This window comes from Platalea leucorodia, assembly GCF_965183815.1.
Source record: "Platalea leucorodia genome assembly, chromosome: 10".
NCBI classification, from domain to species: Eukaryota; Metazoa; Chordata; class Aves; order Pelecaniformes; family Threskiornithidae; genus Platalea; species Platalea leucorodia.
Window position 1 is genome coordinate 24,466,663 of NC_138832.1, and position 26,403 is coordinate 24,493,065.

General features: G+C 56.6%; 2 protein-coding genes across 8 annotated transcripts; one reads left to right on the forward strand and one right to left on the reverse strand.

The window, feature by feature from the left end:
• On the forward strand, positions 1-19,206 carry LOC309595821 (uncharacterized protein). 6 transcript variants are annotated; one of them, XR_014229336.1, is made up of 12 exons: positions 1-54; positions 5,982-6,113; positions 7,462-7,803; positions 10,131-10,400; positions 10,607-10,723; positions 11,817-11,918; positions 12,522-12,644; positions 12,864-12,959; positions 13,342-13,440; positions 14,607-14,677; positions 15,692-15,817; positions 18,446-19,206. XR_014229336.1 is itself a non-coding variant. In XM_082323189.1 (11 exons), exons 2-11 carry the CDS (start codon positions 6,080-6,082, stop codon positions 15,731-15,733), a joined length of 1,296 nt encoding a protein of 431 aa, XP_082179315.1. In that variant the 5' UTR covers positions 1-54; positions 5,982-6,079; the 3' UTR covers positions 15,734-16,684. The 6 variants fall into 6 exon arrangements, 5 of the variants coding, with proteins under 5 accessions (XP_082179315.1, XP_082179318.1, XP_082179316.1 ...); XM_082323189.1 differs by lacking the exon at positions 18,446-19,206 and having other exon boundaries at positions 15,692-16,684; XM_082323192.1 differs by lacking the exons at positions 1-54; positions 18,446-19,206 and adding an exon at positions 61-79 and having other exon boundaries at positions 15,692-16,684.
• On the reverse strand, positions 16,598-26,403 carry LOC309595823 (transmembrane and immunoglobulin domain-containing protein 1-like). 2 transcript variants are annotated; one of them, XM_082323196.1, is made up of 6 exons: positions 26,124-26,403; positions 25,062-25,391; positions 24,669-24,938; positions 24,420-24,479; positions 23,313-23,364; positions 16,598-16,725 (listed from the first exon to the last, which is right to left on the reverse strand). In XM_082323196.1, exons 1-6 carry the CDS (start codon positions 26,200-26,202, stop codon positions 16,722-16,724), a joined length of 795 nt encoding a protein of 264 aa, XP_082179322.1. In that variant the 5' UTR covers positions 26,203-26,403; the 3' UTR covers positions 16,598-16,721. The 2 variants fall into 2 exon arrangements, with proteins under 2 accessions (XP_082179322.1, XP_082179321.1); XM_082323195.1 differs by lacking the exon at positions 16,598-16,725 and adding an exon at positions 20,336-22,200.

Sequence of the window (26,403 nt, forward strand, 5' to 3'; positions counted from 1 at the left end):
GCCCGCCCCCTTGTTTGCCCGGGCGCGACGGGCGGCAGCGGCCCCGGCGGCGCGGTGAGTGCGGGCGGGACAGCCCGAGGTGCCGGGGCGGGGGGGCGGGGAGGTGGGGCTGGGGGCCGGAGCGGTGGGGCCGGAGCGGTGGGGCTGGGGGCCGGAGCGGTGGGGACAGCGACTGGAGCGATGGAGATCGGGACCCGACCAGGGGAGCAGGGGCTGGAGCGGTGGGGCTGGGGGCTGGAGGGGTAGGGACAGCGACTGGAGCGGTGGGGACAGCGGCTGGAGCAGTGGGGCTGGGGGCTGGAGGAGTGGGGCTGGGGGCTGGAGGGGTAGGGACAGCGACTGGAGCGGTGGGGACAGTGAGTGGAGCGGTGGGGATTGGGACAGGAGCAGGGGAGCAGGGACTGGAGCGGTGGGGCTGGGAACTCCAGGGTGGTTGTGCTGGGGACTGGAGCGATGGGGTCAGGTACTGGACCCATGGGGACAGGGACCTGGAGCAATGGGGCTGGGGACTGGAACAAGGAGACCAGGGGGACTGGAGTGATGGGAAGAGCAACTGGAGCAGTGAGGCTGAATACTGGACCCACAGGGACAGGGAACTGGAGCAGTGGGGCTGGGGACTGGAGCAAGGGGACCGGGGGGACTGGAGTGATGGGAACAGCAACTGGAGCAGTGGGGCTGGATGCTGGACTCATGGGGACAGGGAACTGGAGCAGTGGGGCTGGGGACTAGAGGAAGGGGACCGGGGGGACTGGAGTGATGGGAACAGTGACTGGAGCAATAGGGGACCCACGGGGACAGGGACCTGGAGTGGTGGGGCTCAGGACTGGAATAACGGGACCAGGAGGGACTGGAGTGATTGGGACAGGGACCTGGAGCAATGGGGCTGGGGACTGGAACGAGGAGACGGGGGGAGTGGAGTGATGGGGACAGCAACTGGAGCAGTGGGGCTGCATACTGGACCCACGGGGCCAGGGGACTGGAGTGGTGGGGCTGGGGACTGGAGTGGTTGTGCTGGGGACTGCAGTGGTGGCGTCAGGTACTGGACCCATGGGGACAGGGACCTGGAGTGGTGGGAATAGGGACTGGAGCGAGGGGGATGTGTGCTGGAGTGATAGGGAAGGCTACTGGAGCAGTGGGGACGGAGGGATGTGGCAGGGGCCAGAGGGATCCCCCTCCTCGCGCTTCGCTGCGGGGCCGGAGGTGCTCTCCCCCACCGGGAACTGGACTGCTCCCCAGGCTCAGCCCTCCCCTCTGCCCAGCCCCAGAAATATTAAATAAATAGTTACAGGCAGGCAGATTCATCGTAAGTTCTCACGGCGCTGTGTATATAGCTCCTAAACAACCCACCTCTCCCCCCATCCCTTCCCTGGCTGGTTGCGCACATCCAGAGAGCTCTGCTCGAGCACCAGCACCCCCAGCGCGGCGACGGTGCGTCTGCCGCTTGGCCAGCCGCCTGCTGGGCCCCGTTCGCCCACGCCACCGGCACCGGCGGAGCTGGCTGCTCTGCTGGGAGCGGGCCGGTGGCTGGCTGAAGCCTCCTCGCTCATGGAGGAACTCAACGTGGCATTTGCGGTTGGGTTTGGTGACCTTTTGCATGTGTGGTTGGGGCTACTCGGTACCAGGACTCTTTGCCAAGCTTCATTTGTCTGTCCTGACTGCAGGACGTGAAGAGCATTAGAAAAGGGCTGGGTGAAGTTACAAAAGTCTCTGAAGTAACTCATAATTCGTTAATGAGGAAAGGGGTTTCTTGGTTTATTTAGAGCTGCGCTTACGCATAAAGCTGCTCTTTCCTAGATGAGCGTTGCGCCGCCTTCTTCTTTTTTGGTTACTCTCACTTCTGATTTGAGCACAAACAAATCTGCAGGCTTCTTAGGCTGTCACGCTTTGTGTCAGCCCTGGGCCACCTTCACCATAGTCCTGCTCTTTACAGGGGACTTGGAGTTTTAGCTGAAGGTGTTTTCCCTGCCATGCAAATCATTACTGCCGAGTAGCGTTTTACAGTTTCTTTCCTCATCACCGGCTGTAGCATCTCCCCGCTGCCTGCCTTTTTTGCCGTTCCTCAGTAGCTGTGAGACCGAGAGAGCAGAGCTAGGCATTGCTCAGTAGGGTTTCGTATTTGCTAATGTAGTTAACTATTCAAAGCTGTGGGATGATTTATAAACGGATTATTTGCTTCTCTCTTTTTTATGTCAGGGAAGACCAAATACTCTGTCATTTTGTAGCTTTGCAGAAGAGAAGAGCGATCACACAGTGTTTGAACAACCTTATCAAAGGGCCTGATGGTACCAGCCGGTGCCTGTGCTCGCTGGCGTGAGCGTGACCTTGGCCTTGCAAATCCCACATCCCTTTTGTTTCTTCCCATCACAAGGTCTGTCGTTAGGAGGTCTGTTACTCTCCGTTAGTCTAGGGCAGGGTAAGCACATGCTTTTAATGACTGCTAATATGAACTCGTGTGTTGTGCAGGAGGGCACGGCACCCTTCTGCAGGAACCGGCGTCGCCTCGCTCGTTCGGGAGACGTCTGCGGGTAGACGTGGTGTTTGAGCAGCCCCATCCCGCGCGGGGCCGGCCGGCCCTGCAGCCTGCGCTCGGATAACCCCTAGCCCCAGGCCTCCCCATCTTCCTTTTGCCAGGGGCAGATAAGGGCCGTGTCTCCTCGCCACCCGTTATCTGCCTTCCTGGCACGGCCGGGCGGGCGGTGGTGAAATAACGGCAGCGCTAACGGCGGCGCCCGCGCCCACGCCGAGCGCGTTCGGCCGCACCCCGCGCGCAGCTGCAGCTCGCTTCGCCAGACCACAACAAGCCCCTTTGTCTCATCTTGGACGCTGGCAGCTGCCAACGTCTGTGCTACGCGCGAACCGCCGGAGGAGGAGGAGGAGGAGGCAGCCGCAATGCCGGCGGAGCATTTCTCCGGCCCCCCCATCCCTAAGGGAGCCTCTCGCCCCTCTCCAGCAGCAGGGCGGCCTGGCTGCCCTGCCTGCAGACGGTTGATTACTGTCCTCGGCGGCCTGGAAGGGCTCTGTAGTGCCGGGGAGCTTTCCTGCTCCCACGCAGATATTTTCCATTTGGATACGTGGTGCCATGGTGATACAGCTCCAGCTCACATAATGAGCTCTCTTCTTTTGGCAGCTGATAAACAGCTGACGCACGTTCCTGTAAAAGGTTAGATGAGGGGCTGAACTGCCTCAGCTGTGGTTTCCAAGTGCCACATGCCTGTTTCGTAGTCTATATCCTAAGAAATTCCTTAAAAAGCCTTGTTTGTAAAACTCCAGCAGGCTGCAGCGTGTTTGTGTTTCAGCTTCTCCATGCGGCTTCTGTAAAAATGAAACGCAGTGTAGCAGCGGTGCTGGAGGCCAAGGGGAAACCATGATAGCCTTAAGCACGGGCGTCTTCACGAGTCCACTTGCTCTCCCTGTTCATGTAAGATTACGTGAAAACTTCTGAAAATATCTGCCCCTTGCCAAAAGTGTTGGATCACATTTACAACCGCCTCTCCGACTGCAGATACCCGACTGTGCTAATGCCTTGTGCGAGACGAGAGGTTCTCTCCAAGAGATACAGCAGTCTGCAGGCAGATGTAACCCACCCTCCGCCTGGCGTGGGCATCTCTTTACCCAAAGGCTCTTATCCGCTCCCCCAGCCAGGCATCCGAGGGGTCCTGCTCTGCTGGTGGAGGGGAGAAGGGAGGAGGAGGAGGGATTCATGTCTCAGAAGAGCAGAGCTCCTTCCAAACACGCCTTATTCCCCATCTCCTGGGGTAAGCCTTATCCCCTCTCCGCAGGCACAGGGACAGACTGTCGTACCCAGCTGCACCAGGTGGGAAAAGGTCATTTCCATGCTTATTTGCATTTGCTTGGATAAAAGAAATCGTCACTAAAGACCATAAATGCTTTTTCCCCAGCTATTGTTCTTATATCCTTAAAATGGTCCTGTAGGCTATAAAACAAAAAATGTTTCTTGTTTCCCTGGAAAAAGCCACAAACGGTTTTTGCCCAGACCTCGGAGAGCAAGAGGATATCCGAGTGAACGGCCGAAGAAGAGGCTAACTCACTTTAGCACCACAGCCCTCCCCTCTCAAACCCTCCCATCTCCAGGATCTTGGGCATTTTGCAAAGTCTTCTGCTTCTTCTCCACTTCTAATTAGACCTGTTGGTTAATGAGCGAATAAAATACCAGTTGTGAGGAAATCCTACAACAGAAATAACAGGATCTTTCACAGTCGCCATGTACCCGCTAACCTAGGAAGAGCACAACAAGGAGTTTGTGTAAGACACAAAAGCATTCAAATAACCGGCTTTCTACACATTAACGTGGCTTTGCAGCCTGCAGCAGCCACTGTGTCCCAGGTAATGTAGGTTTTTAGCTGCACAGAAGCTAAATCACCCTTAACTCGGGTGATTTTCCCCAGAACCTTATCTCCTGAATTCCTTTTAGCAAGGCAGAAACCAGGGACGTGCAGTTGGCTCCTCTGGTGCAAGGGGACGTCCTGGGCCGGAGGTCTCCGTTGCAGGGGTGAACACGACATACCCTGGCTGTTTTCTCTTCCCTTGGGTTTTGGGTTGGTTTTTTTTCCTCTTTCTCTTCTTTGGGCCAGGGGTCTGGGCTGGGGCGTGCTTGGCCGGGTCCGGGAGAGCGTGCTGGGCATGCTGCGCGCACGGGCAGCTCCGCGGTGGAAATGGCTTCTCTTTCAGGCACTGCTCTGCTGTTTGCTGGATTCCCCGGAGGAAAGCTGGCTGGTGCCAGGAGGTAATGCCTCTCCAAAGGGAGCTCAGCCTTAAACACACCTCCTCGCCTCTGTGTCCGAAGTCAGTTCCTTAGCTACCGCCAACCGCAGGCTGTTCTAAAATAAACCACGTCTCTAAAACAGATCATCTTGACCAGCTGCGACTCTGATCACAGGGCAGTGAAAACCCTTGGCCAAAAAATTGTCCCACTTTCCTGCTGTCCTCCGCCCTCACCCTTGCTCAGAGCCTTGCAAAACCCAACAGTGAATGCAGTCCCTGTTGTCCAAATGCCAAAGCTTTCAGTCCGGCTCTGCAGACCAGCTCTGAGCACTGTTCCCGTCCAAACAACGCCCCGTCGCAAAGCGCGTGGGAGGCAGGCAGCTTGCGTTCCAGCTCTCTCGTGCCCACTGATTGGTGCGGTGTCTGTTGCAGTCTCTGTAGTGAAGAAACTGAGGCAAAAGGTCTCTAAAAAAAGTTGGAGAAGACCCAGAGAACAGCAGCGAAAAGGATGAAGAGCGTGCAAGGAGAGACTGAAAAGTCTGGGAGCTTTCAGGCTGGAGAGGAGGGGTGGGAAAGGGGATGGGGTGGAGGTTTTCAGAGTTGTAAAGGTGATGCATAAGGCAGATGAGGAGCCCGTATTCACTTCATGTCACAGGACAAGAGTCAGGGCTGCTCGAGGAAGTGACAAAATGGGTTAAACCTGAGAAAAGTAAGTACTTGTGTAGGCGTCAAGGTGCGAGCGTGTGGCTCCTGCTGCCCTGGGAGGCTGTGGAGGTGGTTGCTAAATACAAACGGGCAATTTCATGGCCAGCGGACGCAGAAATAAATACTGAAGGGACGAGGCAGGGCTGTACCTGCTGGCTTTGTAAAGCTGCAGCAGACAGGAAGGGCTGCACTAAGCGGCCGGGCTCCCTTGGCCCCCCCAGTAACTGCTGCGGCTATGCTGGTCTCGATGCTGTTGGATGTCACTGGTCTTTGTGTCCAGGAAACTTTTCTTTTTTTAATCACTGTGGTGAACCGGTGCTGAACACAGATATGGCCATGATGGTTTCCCTGAGCGGCGCTGTTACAAGCGGCACAGGCTCGGGCTGCTGTACAGCAACCCCCTGCTTCAGCCTGTGCCGCCTGCGGAGATGCCAGAGCTGTGGGGGCACATGGAGAAGGTTGGGGGCTCCCCCATCACTGCGCTGAGCACCCTTCGCCTTTCCCAGCCCCTGCGTGGCAGATGCTGATGGTGCTTTTCACGGTGTCCTCCGCAGGCCCACCCATCATGCCTAGAGCGGCCGTCCCAAGAGCATGTTGCTGCAGAAGGAGCTCGTCCCTCGTGCTGGTGTGAAAGACTCTGCAGGGCTTTACCATGTTAACCTGGCTGCAGGTGGCCACCGCAAGCTGTGAGTATGAAAAGGGGCTTGTGTGGGGCTTGCATCGGCTTTGCACCTCCTTGGAGAGCACGTGCTTGCAGCATTTCTGTGCTCTCCTTGCATCCCTGCTCCGGGCTGCGGCGGTGTCGGTAAAGGCGTGCGCTCTGGGGAGCCGTCCTGGCAGGTGCCTCCTTCCTCCCAGCGCTGCGGATCACCGTACCCCGGTACCGCCACCACCGCCTCTTACAAGCAGCTCTCCTCTACTGCATGCCTAAGGATTGCTTCCCTGTGAGCCTCTTCTCCGCTCTCTGACCATGGTGTACGCCCCGGTACCCTTCCCTGAGCTCTGAGCCTCCCCTCCATCATCTTTCCTCTTTGCTTAGACAAACTTTCCTTTTGGTACCTGTTCCTGTAGCTTGTTCTCTCCTCGTCAACAAGCACAACCTTTTAAACGTGCTAAAAGTGGTTCCAGGATGTCGGTTCTGGCAGATTTGGGGCTGGAGATCTCAGACGTGACTTTCTGCTTGCTAAGTCCTTTCACGCCAGCAGCGCTATGATGGGATTCTCACGCCTGGGTTTGGTACGGCCAAGGGTACGTTTCAGGGTCGCGCTTGCAGCCCGGCCCCCACGTCAGCTTCATTCTCCCCTGGGGAAACCATAAAATATTTTCAAGACAAAGGCCCTTATGTAAAGGCCTGTTTAGATTCCTTTTCATGTTAAAAGCAGCTCATCTACATGGCAGTTGCACCACAGAGCCGTTGCATTACTCAGAGGTGCCGGGAGATGTGAATACGTGATGAATTAGCACCTTCCAGATGCACAAGGTCGCTGGGCGCCTCGCTAAGTGGGAGCATCCGTTTTGCAGGGCTCAGCCTCCTCTTGAGAGGATGGTGAGGCCAAGGCTGAATACGCCTGTAGGTTTTAATAGCGTTCAGAAAGGTCAGCTCTCAGACACCAGTTACTTAGCAGCCAGGACTACATAGTCCCAACAAAGTGCATTTCAGAGCTTGTTTTCCAAGCCGTGCTCTTCCTTTCAGGTGCTGAGGGAGCAGCTCGAGATCCAGGGGTGAAGCTGCACTGATTATGGTCCCTGTTAGCAACTCCTGGTGTGCAGAAACCCCCAAAAAGCCCAGGTTCCCATCATTTTCATTCCAAAGGGCAAAGAATTGTCTTAACCAGCTTAGAAGCGTTTATATAACACACGTCACATTTTTTATCTTGACAAAGGAGGAATAAAATCAGATACGCGGCGTAACACGCTTCAGTTGGTAACTAGCGCAAAAAAAAAAAAAAAAAAGATGTACAAGCAGATTGAATTGCTCTTTGGCTTTTGCTTTAAAATTAACCCATCCCACTCTGGCATCTCTCCTGTTTCCAGACCTGTTGCTGGTTTTACAGGGGTCCTCCGCAGTGGTGGAAGTCACAGAAAGAAGAGTTGCAGCTGAAGGATCCTCCGTACTGATGCATGCGCTGGATGTCAAGAACGCAAACTTCACTGAGTGGGAATACATAAGGGACAGCACCCCTGAATTCATACTGCAGTACTACGCAAATTCCCAGTCTCCAACCATTTTCCCAGCTTACCAAGGCAGAGTGATTTTCTACCCAAAGAATGGCTCGATTCTCTTGCAGAAGTTACGAGAGACAGACAGCGGCATCTATAAGGCAACAATTGATCTGACGCAGGACAAAGTTAGGACAACCCTCCTCGAAGTTATCAGTAAGTCAAGTGTGTTGAGAGGATGGCTTTCTCGGACAAAGATTCGCCAGTCAGTGCAGCAGACAGGTCCACAAGATGAAAACCAGAATAGAGTCAGAGAATCATAGAATATCTCGAGTTGGAAGGGACCCCTAGGGATCATCGAGTCCAACTCCCTGCTCCCCGCAGGCCTACCTAACACTAAACCATAGGACTAAGAGCATCGTCCAGACGCTCCTTGAAGGCTGACAGGCTTGGGGCCGTGAGCGCGTCCCTGGGGAGCCTGTTGCCGGGACCGAGCACCCTCTCGGTGAAGAACCTTTTCCTAATGCCCAGTCTGAACTTCCCCTGACGCAGCTTCATTCCATTGCCTCGTGTCCTGTCGCTGGTCACCAGAGAGAAGAGATCAGCATGTCCCCCTCCGCTGCCCCCCCTGAGGAAGGTGTAGACTGTGATGTGGTCACCCCTCGGCGATGAGGTCACCCCTCGGCGATGAGGTCACCCCTTAGTGATGAGGTCACCCCTAGCCTTCTCTCCTCCAGACTGAACAAGCCAAGTGACCTCAGCCGCTCCTCCTAAGTCTTGCCCTCGAGGCCTTTCACCATCTTGCTTGCCCTCCTCTGGACACACTCATAGTTTGATGTCCTTCTTGTGTTGGGGCACCCAAAACTGCACACAGTGCTCGAGGTGGGGCCGCACCAGTGTAGCACAGAGTGGGACAATCCCCTCCCTCGACCGGCTAGCGGTGCTGTGCTTGATGCACCCCAGGGCACGGTTGGCCCCTTTGGCTGCCAGGGCACACTGCTGGCTCATATTCAACTCGCCATCAACCCAGTCCCCCAGATCTCTTTCCGCAGGGCTGCTCTCCAGCCTCTCGTCCCCCAGTTTGTACATATAACCAAGATAACCCCATCCCACATCAGCCAGCTCTTTCAGTACCCTGGGATCCCATCGGGTTTATGTACATCCAGCTGGAGCAGTAAGTCTCAGACTAGAGGAGGATTTCTGGTTTCGTCACTGCCTCGAAAGACACAGACTGGCGACCCTAAAAGAGTTGCTGGGAAATGTCAGAGGGTTTTTTGCAACTGAGTCTGGCTGTGGGTTGAGCTCCTGGTTGGGACATCAGGCTGCATGGTGCCTTCATCCTAGAGCGATAGAAACAGGGGACGCTTTCTGCCTTAACTTTTATCTAGTTGTTTGGTCATGAACAGCTGCTCACAAGAAGCGTATGGCATAAAATTCCCTCAAGAGAAGGGATTTCTGCTCGCATTTGATGAGCAAAGCAAACACCATGGTAATGATTTGAGGAACTCGGGAGCTGCCAGTTGTGGCCGGCCCCTTGCAGCTGGGGACAGAAGCTCCTTGGTAGCAAGCCCGGGATAAGCTGCTGCCTCACCAATTGCCCAGGTAACCCCTTAGGATCAGATCCTGAGATCAGCTGGATTTATGGATGCTTTTCACCGCAGGGTGGGTCTGCCAGGCAGATGTGGCTGATCTCCTGTGGCTCCCTGCAGGAGCTCCCCCTGCGTAGCTCCGGGCCTTGCAGACTCTCTGCCTTTCTCTGTCTCTGGATTTCCCTGAAAAATAAACAGAAATGAAAGCTCACCCTGTTTTGAACTGCACTTTCCTAGAACTCTGCATCACTACCTGAGCATACTGCATGTAGGACACCCGGGGATGAAGGACCTCAGGAGCATGTGGTTGCTATCAAGTGGAAGTCCAGATGTAGCTAACAGCAGCCCTGACCGGTGCAGGCACCTGGGCGTTAGCTGAGGACGGAGTCAGCCCTCCTTTTGCACGTGGCGGGGGTCGCCAGCATCCAAGGCTTGCTTCTCTGTTTTGGCCCATGTTTAAATGCAGGCAGCAGCGGAGTCCCACGTTGCTGCTCTTTGGCTGAACTTCGTGACTTCTTTGACCGCTCCCATACTTCCCCGCGCCACTGCTGTGTGGGAGAAGCTGTCTCCTCTTGGGACACCCCATGGCAGACCGTGTTCGGAAGGTCCCTGTCATCACTTCCCAGCATCATCCCAACTCGCAGCTCTTTCGGGTCGGTATCCCTGAGCCCAGGGTGCTGTGCCTGATCTCCAAGAGTTGGCAGTGTCCATCCTAGGGGTGACACGGTAGCAGGGATGGCAAGATCTGCTTTCTGCTTTGAACCTGATGGATGTTGCCCTGTTCCTGCAGTATCTTCTCTCTCTCCAAACCAACCTGGGGTGTAAATGAGAACAGAAGGACCTGCTTACGCCCCAAAGGGCTCAGTTTTCTTGCATGTCAGGCAGTTTTCAGGTCCAAAGCAAGGCAGTACTCATGGTCCTGGGAGTGCTACCATGCTGCTCTCTGCTTTTCAGAGCCTGTGCCCCAGCCTGAGCTCCAGTACAGTTTGAACATGGCAGGTTCACCCATCGAGCTGGTCTGTGTGGTGCCAGAGGGAACGGTGGCTTCCATCTCCTGGAAGAAGGAGGGACGTCCACTCCCCTCCGAAAAGTGCTATCGGCTCTCTGGAAACACCACCGTGCTGCTGATAATGAACGGAGAGAAGATGGACTGCGGTTCCTACTCCTGCAACGTCAGCAACGTGATAAGCTGGAAGGAGGCAGCCCTGAACCTCACGGTGACAGGTTAGCCTTGCCCTGCCTTGGCGGGTTTGTCGTGTTGTCGCAGGTCCACCCTGCAGCGTGCAGCTGTCTCCCATGGGCTTTCCTGAGCAAGGAAGACCAAGGACTCATCCCTCAGGTTTTCCAGCATTTTGTGGTTTCCTGAGATCGCCGCTCTGTGTTTCGGGGTTGTCCCCAGCGCGGGGTTTCCCTCCTGCCCTGCCTTGCAGGTCTCACGCCTCGTCTACACCACGTGCAAAGGCTGGCGGTCGTCGTGCTGATGTTCATCGCCGTCTCTGCCATCAGCTTCATTATCCTGCTCTGTCAGCCGAGGGACCACAGGTTCGGTGAGTGCCAGGACTGCACCCCGTCCCCCCAAACTAAACCCTTCTCTCCCCACCGTGCGCAGGGCAGACGGCAGAAAGCCTCAGCCAAGCTCCTCCCCTGTCGTCCTAATTCACTTCGGTAGTGGGAGGAAACGTGCTCAGCTCGTGCACTTCTTCTGATGCCTCTGTAGCTTGCACAGAAAATAAAACTCCCTAGAAGCAGCTAATCCCAAATGGCTTTGCGAGAGACAGAGCCAAAAAATCACAGTACCAAGCGTACGGCTCATTCCTCTCCCATTCCTTGGGCAACCCTGGGAAGAAATAAAAAGTGCAGGGCACACAGGTTTCATGGGAAGAGCATTCTGACCTGGAGCTGGCCAAAGAACACGTCTCATGGATTTTGGTGACCAAGCACGCTGGTGTTTGGGTCATGACATTGGATCTGTACCCAAGGAGCATACAGGTTAATGTGGGTGCTTCAGTAGCAATGTATATATTGATTGACAGAAAACAAACCTAAAGACATAGCTAACAGCAAGTCCTCCCACACAGTCTTGGTAACCTGCTAGTGCGTTCTTCTGCCCACCAGGAATAATCCCCAGAATGACGGAGACCATCTGGAGAGCAGAGGTGAAGCCCTACAGCTGGCAGGGAAGTTCTCCCGTGTGTGTTTGTCTCTCAGCATTAACACTGGGGACATGTCCAGATTGCGGAGTTAGGTCTTGCCTTTGGGGGTAATGGCCCCTGAGGAGCTCTCCATGCCTGGTGCCTGTGGCAAGGGCTTGTGCCATGTGGGGTTTCCCCCACGAAATGGGTCTCCAGAGGAAATCCAGCACTTGTCAGGTCATCATAGGAGGCAAAAACTCAGGCAGAAGTGTTGTAAAATGTCTCAGTAGGTGGAACTGGTGTCTGGTTCAGTGTGGAACAACCCCAAATCTGGCTGGTTTCTCCTGGTTCCTCCTGAAGTCAAAGCAAGCCCTTGAAAGTTCACCAGGTTTTCCTTTCAGGATTTCTAAACCTCAGGGATTCAGTTCTTTACAAAGAAAACTCTTCCCTTTGCAAGCTGCGCCCATCCTATTTGAGTGGTACTGAGTACGCTTGCCTTTTTTCCCAGGAAAGGAAGCACCGAAATACATGGTTCTGTCCATCCACACGCTGCTGTGTCTCTCCTCTCTCCTCCTGCTTGCCGCCTCCATCATCTGGATGCAGGAAGAAGGTAGGATACGTTTAACCTGATTTGCTCTTGATTGCTTCAGTGTCTCATCTTTCTTTTTCCTCCAGCTCTTTACAGTAGCATCTTTGATGTAGCAGTATTTGATTTGGAGAAACTGAAGTTAGACTGCACTGCTCTGTAGCCTGCAGGCTCCTCTTCCTCTGCTCTTTTGAAACCGAAGGGCTACTTTTGTCCCTTTGGGCTCTTCAGGTACCACTACCTCTTCACCAGGACTTCTCAGAAACTAAAAAGCGGTTCAGAAACCACTTCCACCAGACCTTAAGGGACCTTGGGCAATGGACACAAAGTTCAGCTGTTCTGAAGCTGCTCTGTAGCCAGTGCTTCCCTGCCCCAGGCTGAGGCTACCTATTTGTGTGCCGTGGGTGCTCATTTGCTACGTGCTGAGCTGCAAGCAGACATTAAGGCAAACGCGTCCCCAGTCCTGCTCCTGCTGCACAGCCCCGTTGCACAGGGGGATGGATCCTGCCCTCCCAGATGCAGCAGTTGGGTGCAGGGTCGCCACAAGCCAACTTTCCTTGCCTTGTTCTCAGACCACTGCCTCCACCAGTTTCCATCTCACCTTCTGGTTTACTTCTGCTTCCACAGGTCTTTCTGCTGCCTTTGTCTTGCTTGGGCTGTTCTTCTTTGCTGCGGTAATAGCAACTGCCCAGGTGGCAGCAGCAGTGGTGTGGAGACCGGCAGCTCTCAGAAGCTTCAAAATCAAAATGTGTAAGTTGCTGTTTATGATCTAAACCTGTGGTAGAAAAGGCCTGATAAGAGCCCAGGAGTAAACTCCTTAGGTTTTCACTCCCAGGAGGCAGCGGCATATGTCCAGAGACATCTCCCACGCCTTGCTCACCCTCCCACCAAAGCCTGGCTCTTCCATGTGCCAGCCTGTACTCCTTATGCATTTTTTTCTCATCTGTCAGCAATTTTTCCCTATCCCAGGGCACCGTGTCATCCGGAACTCTGTAGCCCCCACAACACTCATCGTCAACTTGTTGTTCGCCACCCTCTTGTGCCACAATATCCAGCAACTCCATGGTAAGGGGTGGCCCAGGTTTGCACCACCCGTGCCCTTGCTCGCCTTTCTTCTGGGGAGCGATGGGGTATCTGGGGGGCTTGGCTTCACACAGAGCAGAGAGAGTCCTCAAGGCAGCTTTGCATGGCTGGTCCTGCAAGAAACCTTGTTGTAGTTGACGTGGTCGTGGTGGCTTCACACTGAGCGGGGAGGTCGTAGCTCTGAGGTAGCAAAGCAAGGTTCACCCCGGTGGCTCTATGATTTGAAACACAGGGATCCCCCCTCTCCGTCACATAGAAAGTCCCTCGATTAAGTTCATGGCGCCTAAATTTTCAAAGGGGGGTGTTGGCCAGAGGAGCAACTGCTGACTGCAAGAACTGCAAGTTCTCCCTTTCTCTTCGGCAGAGCGAGGCTGCTCGGAGGCCGTTGATCTGACGACCAGCTATGTCTTTGCTGTTCTAGCAATCCTCATCGTACTGCTGCTGCCCTTCCTCGTCCTATGGCGTAAGTAGCCCCGCGGTTTCCTTCCAGGAGCCGTAACGAGCTGCGGAGCCACGGAGACCCCCCAGGCTCAGCTCTCACACCCTCCCCTGGCAGCGGGTATGAGGAAAGAGGCTTTCAGTTAGATAAAAGCCAGACTTCTCTTTTAAAGAGTGGGACTGCCCAAATCAGCTGAGGACCCAACTCTGGTGTCCGTCCTTTTAGGAAAGCCACAGTAGGCACTGGTCCCTGCCTGCGGTCCTTGCCAGCACCTCTGCTTTGTCCACAGATGCTCAAGGAAAGTGAGTTTCTCCTCCAGAACGTCCTACCGTGGTCTTCCCTAGCAATACCCATACCCTGGTGAATAAAACCTCAGCTATGACAAGCTTTGGGAGGAGAAAGCTATCTGATAAACAGTCAGAAATAGGTCTGGGAACATCTTATGACCCAGGAGAGCAGCTGACCAGTCATCCCAGCAAAGCAGGGCTTGCAGAGTGAGGTCAGGTTGTTCATTTTCCATCCCTCTAGCCCTGGGATAGGAGGGAAGAGATCAGGGAGGCTATTTCCAGATCTACTGTGGTTTAGCCAGCTTCTCCTTTTAAAGTTCCTGGTTTCTGTGGTCTTGCCATGTGAATCCCCTCATTGCCATAATTAGCAATTGTATCGGACCTCCCCCCTGCGGAGGCCGAGTCTCGAGGGCCAGCTGGCCATCCCAGTGGGCTTCCTGAAAACTCTGGCTCAGCCTTTGGGAGCACATCTAGCATCTCAGGGAACTGGTAAGAAGGAGGGTCAATAGCACGTTGAGGAGAGGATGCCCTCGAGGAGAGGACTGAAAGGGGACTCCCATGGTTTCCCAGAGTGCCCAGAGCATTTCCAAGTCTGAAATATAGGAGATATTGCAGCGAGTCCCTACAGCCAAAGGGAGGCAGGTTAGAGCTGCGGGGGCTTGCAGGCAAGGCGGGTGTCGTAGGCAGGAGTCCGCTCCCCATGCTGCCATCTTGCTCCCCCCCCCAAAACGGGGCTCTCCTGGCTTTGGACACAGAGGGGCTCTGCCCAGTGAAAGGCTCCCACCCCCATTGCTCTCTGCAGCCAGCTTTGCTTCACCCGTCCCATGAAATGCAGGGTGCGGCGCGAATTGCCGGGGCGTTGTGGGAAACCCAAGAGTTACTTGGCCTTTCCTTTATTTCCAGATCACAGGAATAAGCAGGAGAAGATGAGAAACCAGCACGTCACACAGACCACAGGAGTCATGGACACCTTGGTAACTCACTGCCATTAGCTGGCTCCACGCTATTGCAAATCTTTATTGCTTAATGATGAATATTTAATTCATAATAACAAGGAAGCATCTGCCTGCCTTCCTGCAGAATGCTACGTGCTTGGTCCGCACCCCGGGGGGGGCAGAGCGAGCCTGCTGGTGGCTGGTGCCGTCGTTCAGCTCGGTCCCGTGGGACCCGGGGGGTCACTGCCGTGGCTTGGGGAGCTTTCCTGGGTTTGGGGGTGCAGTGGACCATGCCCCGAGCGCTGCAGTTTCACCTCCCTGTGCCAGCGCTGCAGGGACGTGCTCAGCTGCCCGGAGAAGCATCTCAGTGTCCCGACTATGCCAGTTCTCAGGGCTGCTGCAGTTTGATTTGGGTGAAAACATGCTCTTCTACTACACCTAACCCAACCAAGCTGTAAATAAGACAGAGGAAACCACAGGTTCGTGCACCCAACACGAACGCTAAATACACACGCCTCTTCTTTTCACTTTACTCCCCCTCTTCCGCCCCGCTCCGTCTCAGAGAAACCTCGCTCCCTCCCTCGTTGGCACTGCCAGCGCTCAGCCTCGCCGCCGCCGGGCCAGGCTTGCCCCAGCCCCACTTTCCCCTCCTGCCTCCTTATTTCGGAGATGCCAGAAGGATTTGAGGGTCAGGGGAGCCCGCCCTTGCTTCTCCTGCAGCTGAGCCTTAGGCTTGATGCCGGCACGGGGGGGCTGCTGCTGCACCCCTGCATTTTGGGGGTGCCGGCGCATGTGCAGCTGCAGCCTCCCCCAGCCTCTCAGGGGGTCATGGTGTTGGGGGGGTTACAGCCTCCCCCACGCCAGTCTCTGGGGGTGATTTGAGGGACTGGGATATTTAAGAGGAGTGCAGTGGCACCGTGTGCCGGGGGGTGCTCGTCCCAGGGCTGGGACCTGCCAGCAGCGCGGCTTGCTATGGGGTGCTTCACAGCGTGGCTGAAGAGCTCCCGGTCCCTTTCGTGCCCCCGGAGGACACGGTCTTTGTGTTTTTGGCAGGCGGCAGAAGAAACCCGAGGAGAGAGGGAGGCAGGGGAGTAAAGAGCTGTCCCTCCGCCAGCCGGGGAGCCGCACACGCCGCGGGAGCCGGGGAAGAGCCGCGAGGAGCTGGGGAGCAAGGCGTCCGTAAGCTCTGCCTCTACCCTAGCCCTAGCGAGGCAAGGCTTTGGGCAAAAACCTTGCCCAAATGTTGCCACCCGGGTCTCCAAGCAGTAGGTCCAGGTGACAAATTCTACTTTCTCCACCCCACTTTCTCTGGCCTTTATTCGTAAAACACATGCCAAGAGAAAATACGAGCCATCGCTCTTGCTAATGCTGGTCATCACCCGAGCAGGGGCAACTTTTGCATGAGCCAAAAATTGGATCAGGCTCCAAGCTGAAGGTTAACCACCCCCACTAACACTGTCACACCACATGCATTCTTTTTTAGTATGTTAACACGTTAACAAAAAAAATAACACCAAAAAGGCACATAGATGTCAATCAAGGGTAAAAGTTCTCTAGAGTGTTTCAAGGAATTTTATCCAGTTATCTCAATCGGAATGTATTGCTGCTATTAATTAGCGTAGACAACTGCAGAAGAGCAGATTAACTCCCAGCTTTAGCTGCTGACCAAGTCAATATTTGTCCTGGTGTGAAAGATATGTGTACCACGCTGCCCAAGCACTGCCGAGAACTCAGCCCAAGCCCTTGTCCATCTGTCCTACGCACACTCCTGTCCTTCCTTGTCTGCTGCCAGCCCCCCGGCACACCTTTGACCCCACACTCCCAACCTCGGAAAGGTTTCCTTGCCTTTGGGGAGGATGACCAGGACAGGCAGCCCTGTGTACCTTCAGGGTGGGATTTTTTTAATGTATTTTAAAGCACGCCCGATTTCCCGTCCACAGAACGCTTAACCGACCTTGCCCTCATGCCGTTGCCTTCAGCCGTTTCCTTTGCAGGTCCTAGCATTTTAGATGAAGTGGAAGTAAGTTCTGCCGGTGTCCCTTTTTTTGTCCCTCTTGGACAGGATGTCAGCTCTAAAATGTGCTCATCTGTAAAAGAAAAACCTTTATGTTGCTTTTTTCTTCGCTTTTTTGTAGCTACTCTAATAAACACATTTCACATGGATACTTCCATGTGTATCCCCGTCTTGCTTCCTCAAGCAGAAGACGACTCCGTCCTATTCCCAACCCTGCTCCTGGGCTGGTTCCAGCCCCGGCGAGTGCTGGACCAGTTCCACCACCCAGGTGGGAGTTCAGGGCTTTGCTGCCGTTTCCACGGCTGCCTCCGCCCTCGGCTCCAGGCCGGACGCTGGTTCACATCAATGGCAGGGGAATGCCATTTTGGGAAGAAGCCAGCTTCTCTCTCTGGGTTGGACCTGCTTTTTCCTGGCTGCTGAGCACTGCGAGGCCGGGATGGGGCTCGAGGGCTTCCCCACCCATCACCACCTCCCTCGACCTCCCTACGTCGAGCCCTGCTTCCCCCGCCGGAGCTCCGGCTGGCTGAGCGCCCGTGGTCCTGCCAAATCCCCACCGAGCCGTGCTGGCAGCGATGCTGTGGTAGCAGCGGGCTCTCTTCCCACCTTCGCTTACCCTGCTGGCTGCGCTGGGATGTCCCCCGTCCCCACAGATGCACACCAGGCTGGATTCGGGGTGTCCCTCCTCGCGGGGCGAGGAACAGCCCTCTCCCCGCTGGATTTGGGGTGCAGGGGACCACTTCTCACCAGCGGCGCAGCCCGGGCAGGGCTGTGGCTCAGCCAGGGACGGGCGCTCCTCTGGCGGGGCTGGGACGGGGGCGGAAAGCCCGGGGCAGGGACACGTATCCAGTACTGCTTGCCTGTCAGAGTGCAGCTGCAGGCGGCGAACAGGGAGCAGTTTGGGATGCTGTGGATCCAACTTGGGCTACAGACCTGAGGCTTCCCTATTTTCTGCCCCCGCTGAGCCCAGACCCCGCAGAGGAGGAGGATGGGGAGAAGGAGTGACGGCAGGGCCAGGAGCGGGGCAGCGATGGCTGGGCAGGCAGATTGCGCTTCTGGGGCATCCGTCGGGGTCTGGGCTTGCTCGGGGGCCAGGGAAGGGCTGTGGCCCAGAGGAATGCTGGCAGCAGGGGCTGCTGCCCCATAGCAAGGAGGAAAACGTCCTTCCAGCCAGACAGCGCTGGGCTGGGAGCCTGCGTGTCGCTGCATCCCCACGGCGCGGACCAGGACGAGGGACATGGCAAACCCAGGGAGCTCCAGCCATCAGCCAGAATATAATGAATTTCCTACACCGAGCTACAAACCCCGTGAAACGGCTCTCAGAGAGCTCTCTGGGGTATTGGGCCAGAGCTGCATCCATCCTGTCCCAGCTCGTTCCAGGTTATCTGATCGAGGATCTGTCCTGTGCAAAGGGGGAAGGGATAAACAAAAGCACAGGGAGACACAGCCCAGGGAGACAGGGGTGAAGGGGGGTGATGCCAAAGACCAAAAATCTCCGGTCACCGATGGAGGGGCCACCGGGAACTGACAGGCAGAGCTTCGGAGAGGACAAACCTGGAGTTTGCAGCTGATGAGAGGAGGGGAAGCAGGGGGAAGATGAGGATTTGCGATATTCGAGGGGGAATGTGGCACTGTGCAAAACTTATTAAGGACTGGTTGGGGAAAGGGGTAGGGAGGAGGAGGGTAAAAGGGGCTGGTTGTGTGTAGCAGCGCTTGTCTGACTGAGCCCAGCCTGTCCCAGCTTCTTACTAAATCCTGTCTTAACTCTGTGTCACCTCACTCTCCATCCCACGCAGGATGTGCCCTAAGGACTCGGTGATGAGTGGGGACTGGTGTGAGCAACTGATGGGAGCAGCGATAAAGGGAAAAATACCGACAGAAAATGTTGGCTAAAATGCTGGCAGCAGCAGATGTCCGCAAGCCTGGGCACTGCCAGCCTGGGGACCAGGAGCATCCTTGGGGAGCACGGCGGGCATCCAGGAAGCGCAGCTGGGTACCGAGAACCTGAAACAGCCCGAGATACCCTCGATAACCACATAAACAAGAAACAACAAACAACTTACCATCTGGAAAGGGGAAAATTAGTCAAAAAAGGTGAAAAACAGTCTGGGGAAGTAGGAATCAGTAACAGGCATTGGCTGCTTCTGCTGGAGGGACAGAGAAACAGCCCGGGAAAGCAACAATCGTGCTGAGAAAAATAGGAAACACCATCATCTATGGGCTGTTCCGGGTGAAACGGAAACATCTGCTCCAAACAGTGGTGTCCTACGCCCCCTCATGTCGCTATGGTATAAAAATTACTCGCTTTCTACCCAAAATGGAGCCTCTGCCTGCAAGAATTTCTCGACATGAGACGGGAGCCCGCGGCTCCTGGTTCCCTGACACGGATCATCCACGCAGGGAGGCTTTGCCCATCATCGATCGGCCTCACTCCTGGGAGCGGGTTGATGAGCACGACACCGGTAACATTTCAAATGATACATATATATAGGTATTCATATGTGAAATCAATCATAGATATACCTACTTCTAATATCGATATGTAGATACATAGATACTTGCTGCTTTAGTACTGGTAATTTTGGTAGTAGCTTGAAATATATAAATATACTTGCTTTTCTGGGAGTAATTTTGTAGTAACTTGAAATATATACTTGCTTTGCCAGTAGTAATTTGTTTGCTTGGCAAACTCGAGCGTGCCAAAATGCTTCTGCTGCCTGGGACAGGTGCTTGGTCAGATTCTGTCTGCACCGCTACAGCAAAATGATTGAATTTCACAGGCTTTTGCCAACAGCTTTGCTAATCAGGCGTACGGCGCGTTGAGCCGCGACGGCTTGCTGGGGAGGGGGCAGAGGCACAGGCGGGAGGACGGAGGCGAAGGCACGAGCACGAGGATGCGGAGGAGATGGATGCTGGCAGCACCTCTTCCACAGGTACATCCCGGCGCGTCTGACATGCTCCGGTATACAAACGCAGGGACCTATTTACTCGGGGCACATTTAAACACTGCATATACTTTCTGTCTTTCCCAAAGGCTATTTTTCCCCACCGGGTTTAGCTGTTACAATGCAGAAAGGTATTTCCTACCGTCTAGGGGAAGCTTTTCTGATTACAAACACATCTACTATGCATAACCCTGCATACAAAGGCCACCTGGTAAACCTGGAAGCTAAAAACCTCCCCTGAAAAGCATCCAGAGGGTGAACCCCAGAGGCATCTGCGACCCTGTCTCACTTGGGTGGCATCATCTCACAAGCCCAGCTCCCCCTGGGACTACGGGCCGCGCCAGGGCGGCTGCTTGCCAGGTCCCAGCGACTCAGGGAACTGATACGGGTTAAAAATACCCTCACCCAGCTTGGGAGCAAGGTTGTCGGGTTGGTTTTAACCCCAGCTCAGTCCCCCAGGCTGCGAGCGCCGTAGTAGGAGACGGGCAGGGGGGCGGGGGTGCAGGAACCCCACAGCGGTAGCAAATGACCTCCCCGAGCGCGGCGGCTCTTCCCGCAGAGCCGGACATCAGGGGTAAATACAGCATCTCCAAGGTCTGCCGCCAGCTGCAACCCACCACCGAGGCCTGAAGCCCGCGCAGGCTCCGGCAGCGGGGAGCACAGCCCGCCGCTACCCAAGGCTTTAGATACCCTGGGGGGGCATTTCCCACCCCTGCAGATCACAACAATATCAGCTGGGGTAACGCATGCACTTTTATTAGTAGCAACAGACACTAAAAAAACACAACGTCTCCAAAATGATTTACAGACAACTCTCCAAAAAGTTTAGAAGAGTATTTTTTGTAAAACACGTGGCTGCATTTGTTTTACACCTGCAAGTGCAACAGGGAACTTGACAACCTGCATTGCAGCTTAAAACTGGGGTTGAAATCTAGCTTACTCCACCCAAACTGCTCTGCTTCCTTTAATGCTTTAACTGCAACATGAAATCCCAGGCTGAGACGGCCCTTTGCTGCTGGCCCCTTTACGTCCCGGTTGTCTCCCCGAGACAGGGCACCGTCTGCCAGAGCAGCGGCAGAGCAGGCAGCCTCCGAGATGGCCAAGCCACGAGCCAGTTCGCTCTCCTGCGATTTTTGCCCCAGAAAGAGGCGTAGGACAGCTTAGCAACTGCTCATGCCATGGGACAGGATCTGAGCCTCTCCCGGGCGTGCTTCTCTTCTCCATAGAGAAGGGATAACTCCGAGGAGAGGGAAACCCAGCGCCCCGCCGGCCAGGGAAGCCCTTCGCTGCAGAAGCAGGTCGACAGGCAAGACTCAAGCAACAGAAACATCCACCCGTACCGCTCTCCATTTGCTGACTGTGGCTCGGAGCAGAGAGAGGTCCCCAAGCCACCAGCTGCTCTGGGAGAGAAGTGACCGTCCGGTAGCTAGACCAGGGCACCCGAAACGCCTGCCCCCGCAGAGGTGCTGGGGACCGGCTCAGACAGGGTGCTGGACCCAGGTTGTCCCCATCAGAATGAAAGATGGGTGCAAACGCCCCGGCCTGACGATCAGCAAGGCACTTTGTGAGGTCCAGCACTCCTGGGAGAGCATCCAGTTTTCTCCAGGGTGAAGATGCCAGTTGTGCCTCCAGGCTAAGTCATCTCAACGATAAGAGCGAATAACGACCCCTTCACAAGCAAAGCCCAGAAGAGCTTTGCAGAAGCAGCATGGGGAAGGGAGGCAACGGGAGCAGGGGCTGGAAGCAGGGCTGCCCTGGCCATATCACACCAGGCCAAATCTACCATCACCCGCAGGAGCGGCAAAAGGGAAGGACAAGCTCGCGTCGGCACGCGTAGGACCCTGGTGGGTAGTGCCTGGAGGAGGAGGGGACGTCCCCAGGTCCCGCCGGAGCCCAAGGCTGGCGGCCAGAGGAGACAGGCTCGGGAGCATCCCTACCTCTCCCATGCCAGGCTGCGTCGCTGCTCTCACACGGCCGGCCACAGGGATTTCTTTGGGGTTTGCTTTCTAAAACAAAACTGCTTTGCTGCTCCTCCATCCCCTGCTGCCTTCCACTGGCTCCACTCATCTCCTGGCCTCCCCAGTGCACACGACAGCAAAATCCTGCCCTTTTTCCTCCCTCCGAAGACCAAATGCCCACACGGTCTCAGCCCCTGAGCCACCCTGGCGAGTCCCAGGCACAGGAGCACACCAGGAGGCCACAGTGAGGGGCTCAGACCCTGGGGAGGCAGGGGCTGGCACCGCAGCACTGCCCAGCAGCCCCAGGACCGCGTGTTTTTCCGGCGGGGACGGTGGCTCTTTCCAGCCCATCCGCAAGCACTTTCCCGACACGGCCTCCGGAGGAAGCCAGCAGAGGTAAGGAGGGCTGGAGCACAGCAGCAGCCCGGCCATGCCCACCTCTCCCCCAGGGAAGGGCAGGACGACATAGAAATAGTCCAAGCCAGCGTTTTACAAACAAATATTTGTGCGGTTCGGCAGCTTGAGCAATTCAGAGGTGAGCCCAGAAGAGGCCGGGACAGCGTCGGACGTCCGGCGCTCTGCAGGCAGCATCCACCACCACCAGCATCAGGGGAAGGCAGCAAGGGCGCAGCCGCTCAAGCTCTCTACCTGCAGGGAGAAGAGAGGTCTCCAGCTAAGCCATCCCCCGGGTGGGGATCCTCCTTCTGCCACTCGTGTAGACCCCCTCGAGGCCTCGGGCAGCTGCAGGGTGCCACGTGCTGGTGGTGGCAGTGCTAAGAAGGTCTGGACTTGTGCTCTACTCCAAATTTCAGGAGCTATCTCAGCCAAATTATCTCTAGGAGGAGTTATCTGGGGCTTGGCTGCACAAGACAACTGAGAGCTCTCCTATTTTCCTATCCATAGGGGATCGCATCCTTGCCCTCACCCTCCAGGAAGCTTCAGTTAACAGCCCGAGATTTTGCGGTCAAATAGAGCGAGCAAGCTGCGAGAAGATTTCGAGAACCACTCACTTCCCAGAAACCTCTGGAGCCCTTTGGAGAATTAAAAAAAAAAAACAAAACGCACCCATTAAGGAGCACGTTTCAGAGCGGGGCTGCACATCCTCTGCATCTGCGCCAGCCCGGAGGCTGCGGCAGCTTGCTTTATGCCAGTCTGGAAAGCATTACTGGAAACCAGAGGCTGGCCCCATCTGAGCCACAGACGGGCTCTGGAGAAGGTGAGCGTTGCCCCTTTCCCCTCCGGGCAAGATTCTGCTCTCCCAAAAAACACAGCCCGACTGCTTTTGCAACGGGAGGAACTGGGACAGGACCACCGCTTATTACCCCAGCACGCCTGCCCTCAGAAAATGTGTAACGGGAATTAAAAAGCCAGCGTAGAGGGGGGAGAGGTGATGGAGCAAATGGATGACGGAGATGAACTGCGAGGCTCCCCGCTGCCGGTGAGCCTGCACGCCCCGCTGCCCGGCGCCTGCTCTGCCGGAGGTAACCCGCAGTACCAGGCTGCGGGGGCGGGAATCGGGGATACTTCCAGAGCAAATCCCAGCGGGGACTAAACACAGGGGACAGCAAATCCTTTGAGCCCCCGGAGCGGGGAGAGCAACCCCTCAGCTGCCTCTTACACCTGCAAGGAGAGGCCGGCAAAGGACCCCGAGCCCTCCCGCTTGTGCGGCTTACTCCGTTCCAGCCAACGATAAATTTTGGCTTGGAGCTATGGCTGGGGGAGCAGGGCCACCCCCGAGAGAGAGGCTGAAGGCATCTTACCTACAGCCGTTGCGACACTGGCGGTCCCTTCTCCTGTACCAGACAAAGACACCTGGGGACAAACCAGTCATCGTCATTGAACGCCCTAGACATGGTGCTCAGACAAAGCGTGGCAACGCTCGGCCGGGAAACCCGGAGCCGGGAGCGCCCGCCAGCTCCCTGACGCAGGGCTGGTGTTCGGGGTCTGGAGGAAACCAGCCCTGCCCCTCGCCACGCTGCCCCGCGGGCACCCATCGCCCAGCCCGGCCGCCGGCCAGGGACCAGCGCCGGCCGCCGGCTCCGACCCCGTGTGAGCGGGAACCGGGGGAGCGTCGCGGGGACGAGGCGCGCAGGAGCACACCCATCAGCTTTTCCAGCACCTACCCAGCGCCTGAAGGCTTCTCACAGGAAAAACCTGAAAACTTTGTGCAATAGCAAAACATACGCATAAATCACCTCGGGAGAACCTCCTACTTCTATTTTAAACCGCCAGATCCTCTTCTCGGGTCCAGACTTGGGTGTTTCTTTTTTTTTTTTTTTTCCCCCTCCAAGTTTGCAGTTGGCAATCTGAGAATGAAAATCCTCCCTTTGCCAGGGACTGGGGATGGGCCGGAAAAATGTTCCCCAGCTCCAAAAAAGGAGGAGAAGCAAGGCCACTGGGTAAGGAAGCACGTTTCCCTTCTGCGGGCAGAAAACCGTGCAGACCGCGGTGGGGGGCCCAGCGCCCTCACCCTAGAAGGGATGCGCGACGTCCCCCAGTGCCCGCGGGACTTTCGGGGGGGCCGGCCCAGATAAGGAAAGTCAAGTATCATCTCATGCCTCTTCTGGACACGCAGGAGGTGTTTTCATGGCAACCTTCCCTCCCATGTTTGGGAGCAGGGAGGCAAGGGAAGGCAACGAAGGACAAAATGACCTCCTCCGATTCGGGACGCCCAGCTTGAAATGACGGCGGTGGCAAAGCCGCAGCCCCGGCCCACGGGATGCCTGGGGGGGAAGGCCAGGTCCCAGCAAGGACGTGCCACATCAGGCGGCGCAGACCCTCTCGCCCCATCCCCTCCCGCACGCAGCTCCTGCAGCGAGGCAGCAGCCGGCCAGAGAGCCGGGGGGAGCGCCAGCCCCAGCACTCACCTGCGAGCAAGCCGACGGCAACGCACGCCAGGACCACGGGCAACACCACGTTGGCAGCGTCTGCAAAGGAGAGGATCCACAGTCTCTGCAGCCAGACCGAATTTAACCCCCTGCCCACGCCCTCCAAGCAAAAACCCGCCGCCGGGCTGTTACCCTCAGCCCAGGGACACGGAGACGCCGGGCGAGAGGGTACCTTTTTGGGGCTATTTCCCCTGTTTTCCTGGGCATCAGGAAGAAATCCCCACTTACGCTGGACGTGGAGCAGGAAGGAGGTTTCATTCTGGCTGACTTCGTTGCGGACCACGCAAGCGTAGTAGCCGCTGTCGTTCATCGACGCTTTTACGATGCACAGGGTGCTGTTGTCAACAAATTGGATGTGGTCGCTGCCCAGCAGCAGCTCCCCGTTTTTCTTCCACCAGTACAAGTCTGCCTTCCCTTCCAGGACATTGCAAACCAGTTTGGTGTTGCCTCCTGCCTTCACCGATGAGTTGCCCACGATTTCTGGCTCGGACAGCGGTTCTGGGAGAGACGGAGAAACTGTCAGCCTTCAAACCCACGGCTCCCCAAATGCCAGACCCGGAGCACCTTCCTCCACAGCGCTTCGAGCTCTCGGCTGTGGCGGAGGGTTTGCTCATCACTCACCGACGACACGCAGCTGGAACCAGCCCGTGGCCTCCGACTCGGACCTGAAGCGGTACAGCCGGTCGTCTCCCCGCTGCAGCACGATCTGCAGCGAGAAGTCCGTTTCGTTGAACTTGGTGCGATTCTCGTAGGGGCGAGACGTGTTGGCGGGTCTATCGAAAGCATAATCAACGATGACTCCTTCCTGCGGGCCGGTTTTGTATTCCCAGGAGACGACTCTGCTGGCCTTCAGCGGTGGTATTGTCAAAAGCACAGTGCAGCCCACGGCCGAGACGAGTCTCTCCGATGCCGGCCTGAGGTCAGCGGAGTAGCATGGAGAAAGCGTGCGGGCTGAAAAAGAAAGCAGATGTTACCCTAGGCTACCGAGGTTCAACTTCATCTGCCCGGGAGGTGGCCGCAGAAACCCTCCCCGGCTCAGCCGCTCTGCAACCAGCGGCGCTGGGGATTTCACTGTTTGTGGCTTTAAGCAGCGACGTGGAAAAGCAGAAGGCCCCGCCGGTTGCGTACGAGCTCCCCTTGTATCTCTTGCCTGAAGAACGCAGTTGTTTGCCGTAACGGCCAGCTCGTCCACCTGCACGGCTCCAGCAGCTCGTGCCCGAGGCCGGCTGCCGCTGCTGGGGACGGCTGCGAGCACCGACGGCTCCCAGCTCCACTCGGGGAGCCCCTTTCCTCCCTCCTGCTCTGCCAGGGACACAAACCCAGGGGTGACGGAGCTGAACCAGCCCTCACCATGCACAGCCGCTTTCCCGTCGGATCCCTGCCAAGAAATTGTGCTAAGAGACAGGAAAGCCCGCAAGCTCCTTCCCGATCCTCCCTGCAAAGCTTTTGGCCGGGGGAGAGACGGAGAGCGCCCAAGGCTGGGACTTGCCTTTGCTTCTTATAAAAGGGGCCAGGAGGAATCCCTGCACCCCTAAATCCCGGGGGGAGGCTCCGGCTTCGCCCCGCCGACGCTCGCGACCCTCCCCAAGTCAGAACAGCCCGGAGCGCCCGGCGCCGTGACCGGCCACCCACGCGGGGGTCCCCGGGTCCCCGACACCCCGACACCCCGACGCCGAGCCTTGCCTGTGATCCCCGGGCCGGCTGCCGGGCTGCCGGGGCAGGCGAGGCGGAGGAGGAGGAGGAGGAGGAGGCCGGGCAGCATCTGCGGGGCCGGAGCGGCGGCAGCTCCGCCACGAAGCGCCGGGCTCGTCCCGCCGCCGGGAGCCGCCCCGGGGCCGGCGGGAAGGGGCGGGGGAAGCGGGGCCGCCCCCGCCGCAGCCCCCCCGCCGCGGCCGGCCCCTGCCGCGCCGCAGGGTGACCTTGGCCGGGGCCGGGCTGCCCCCCCGGGGCCGGGCTGCTCGGC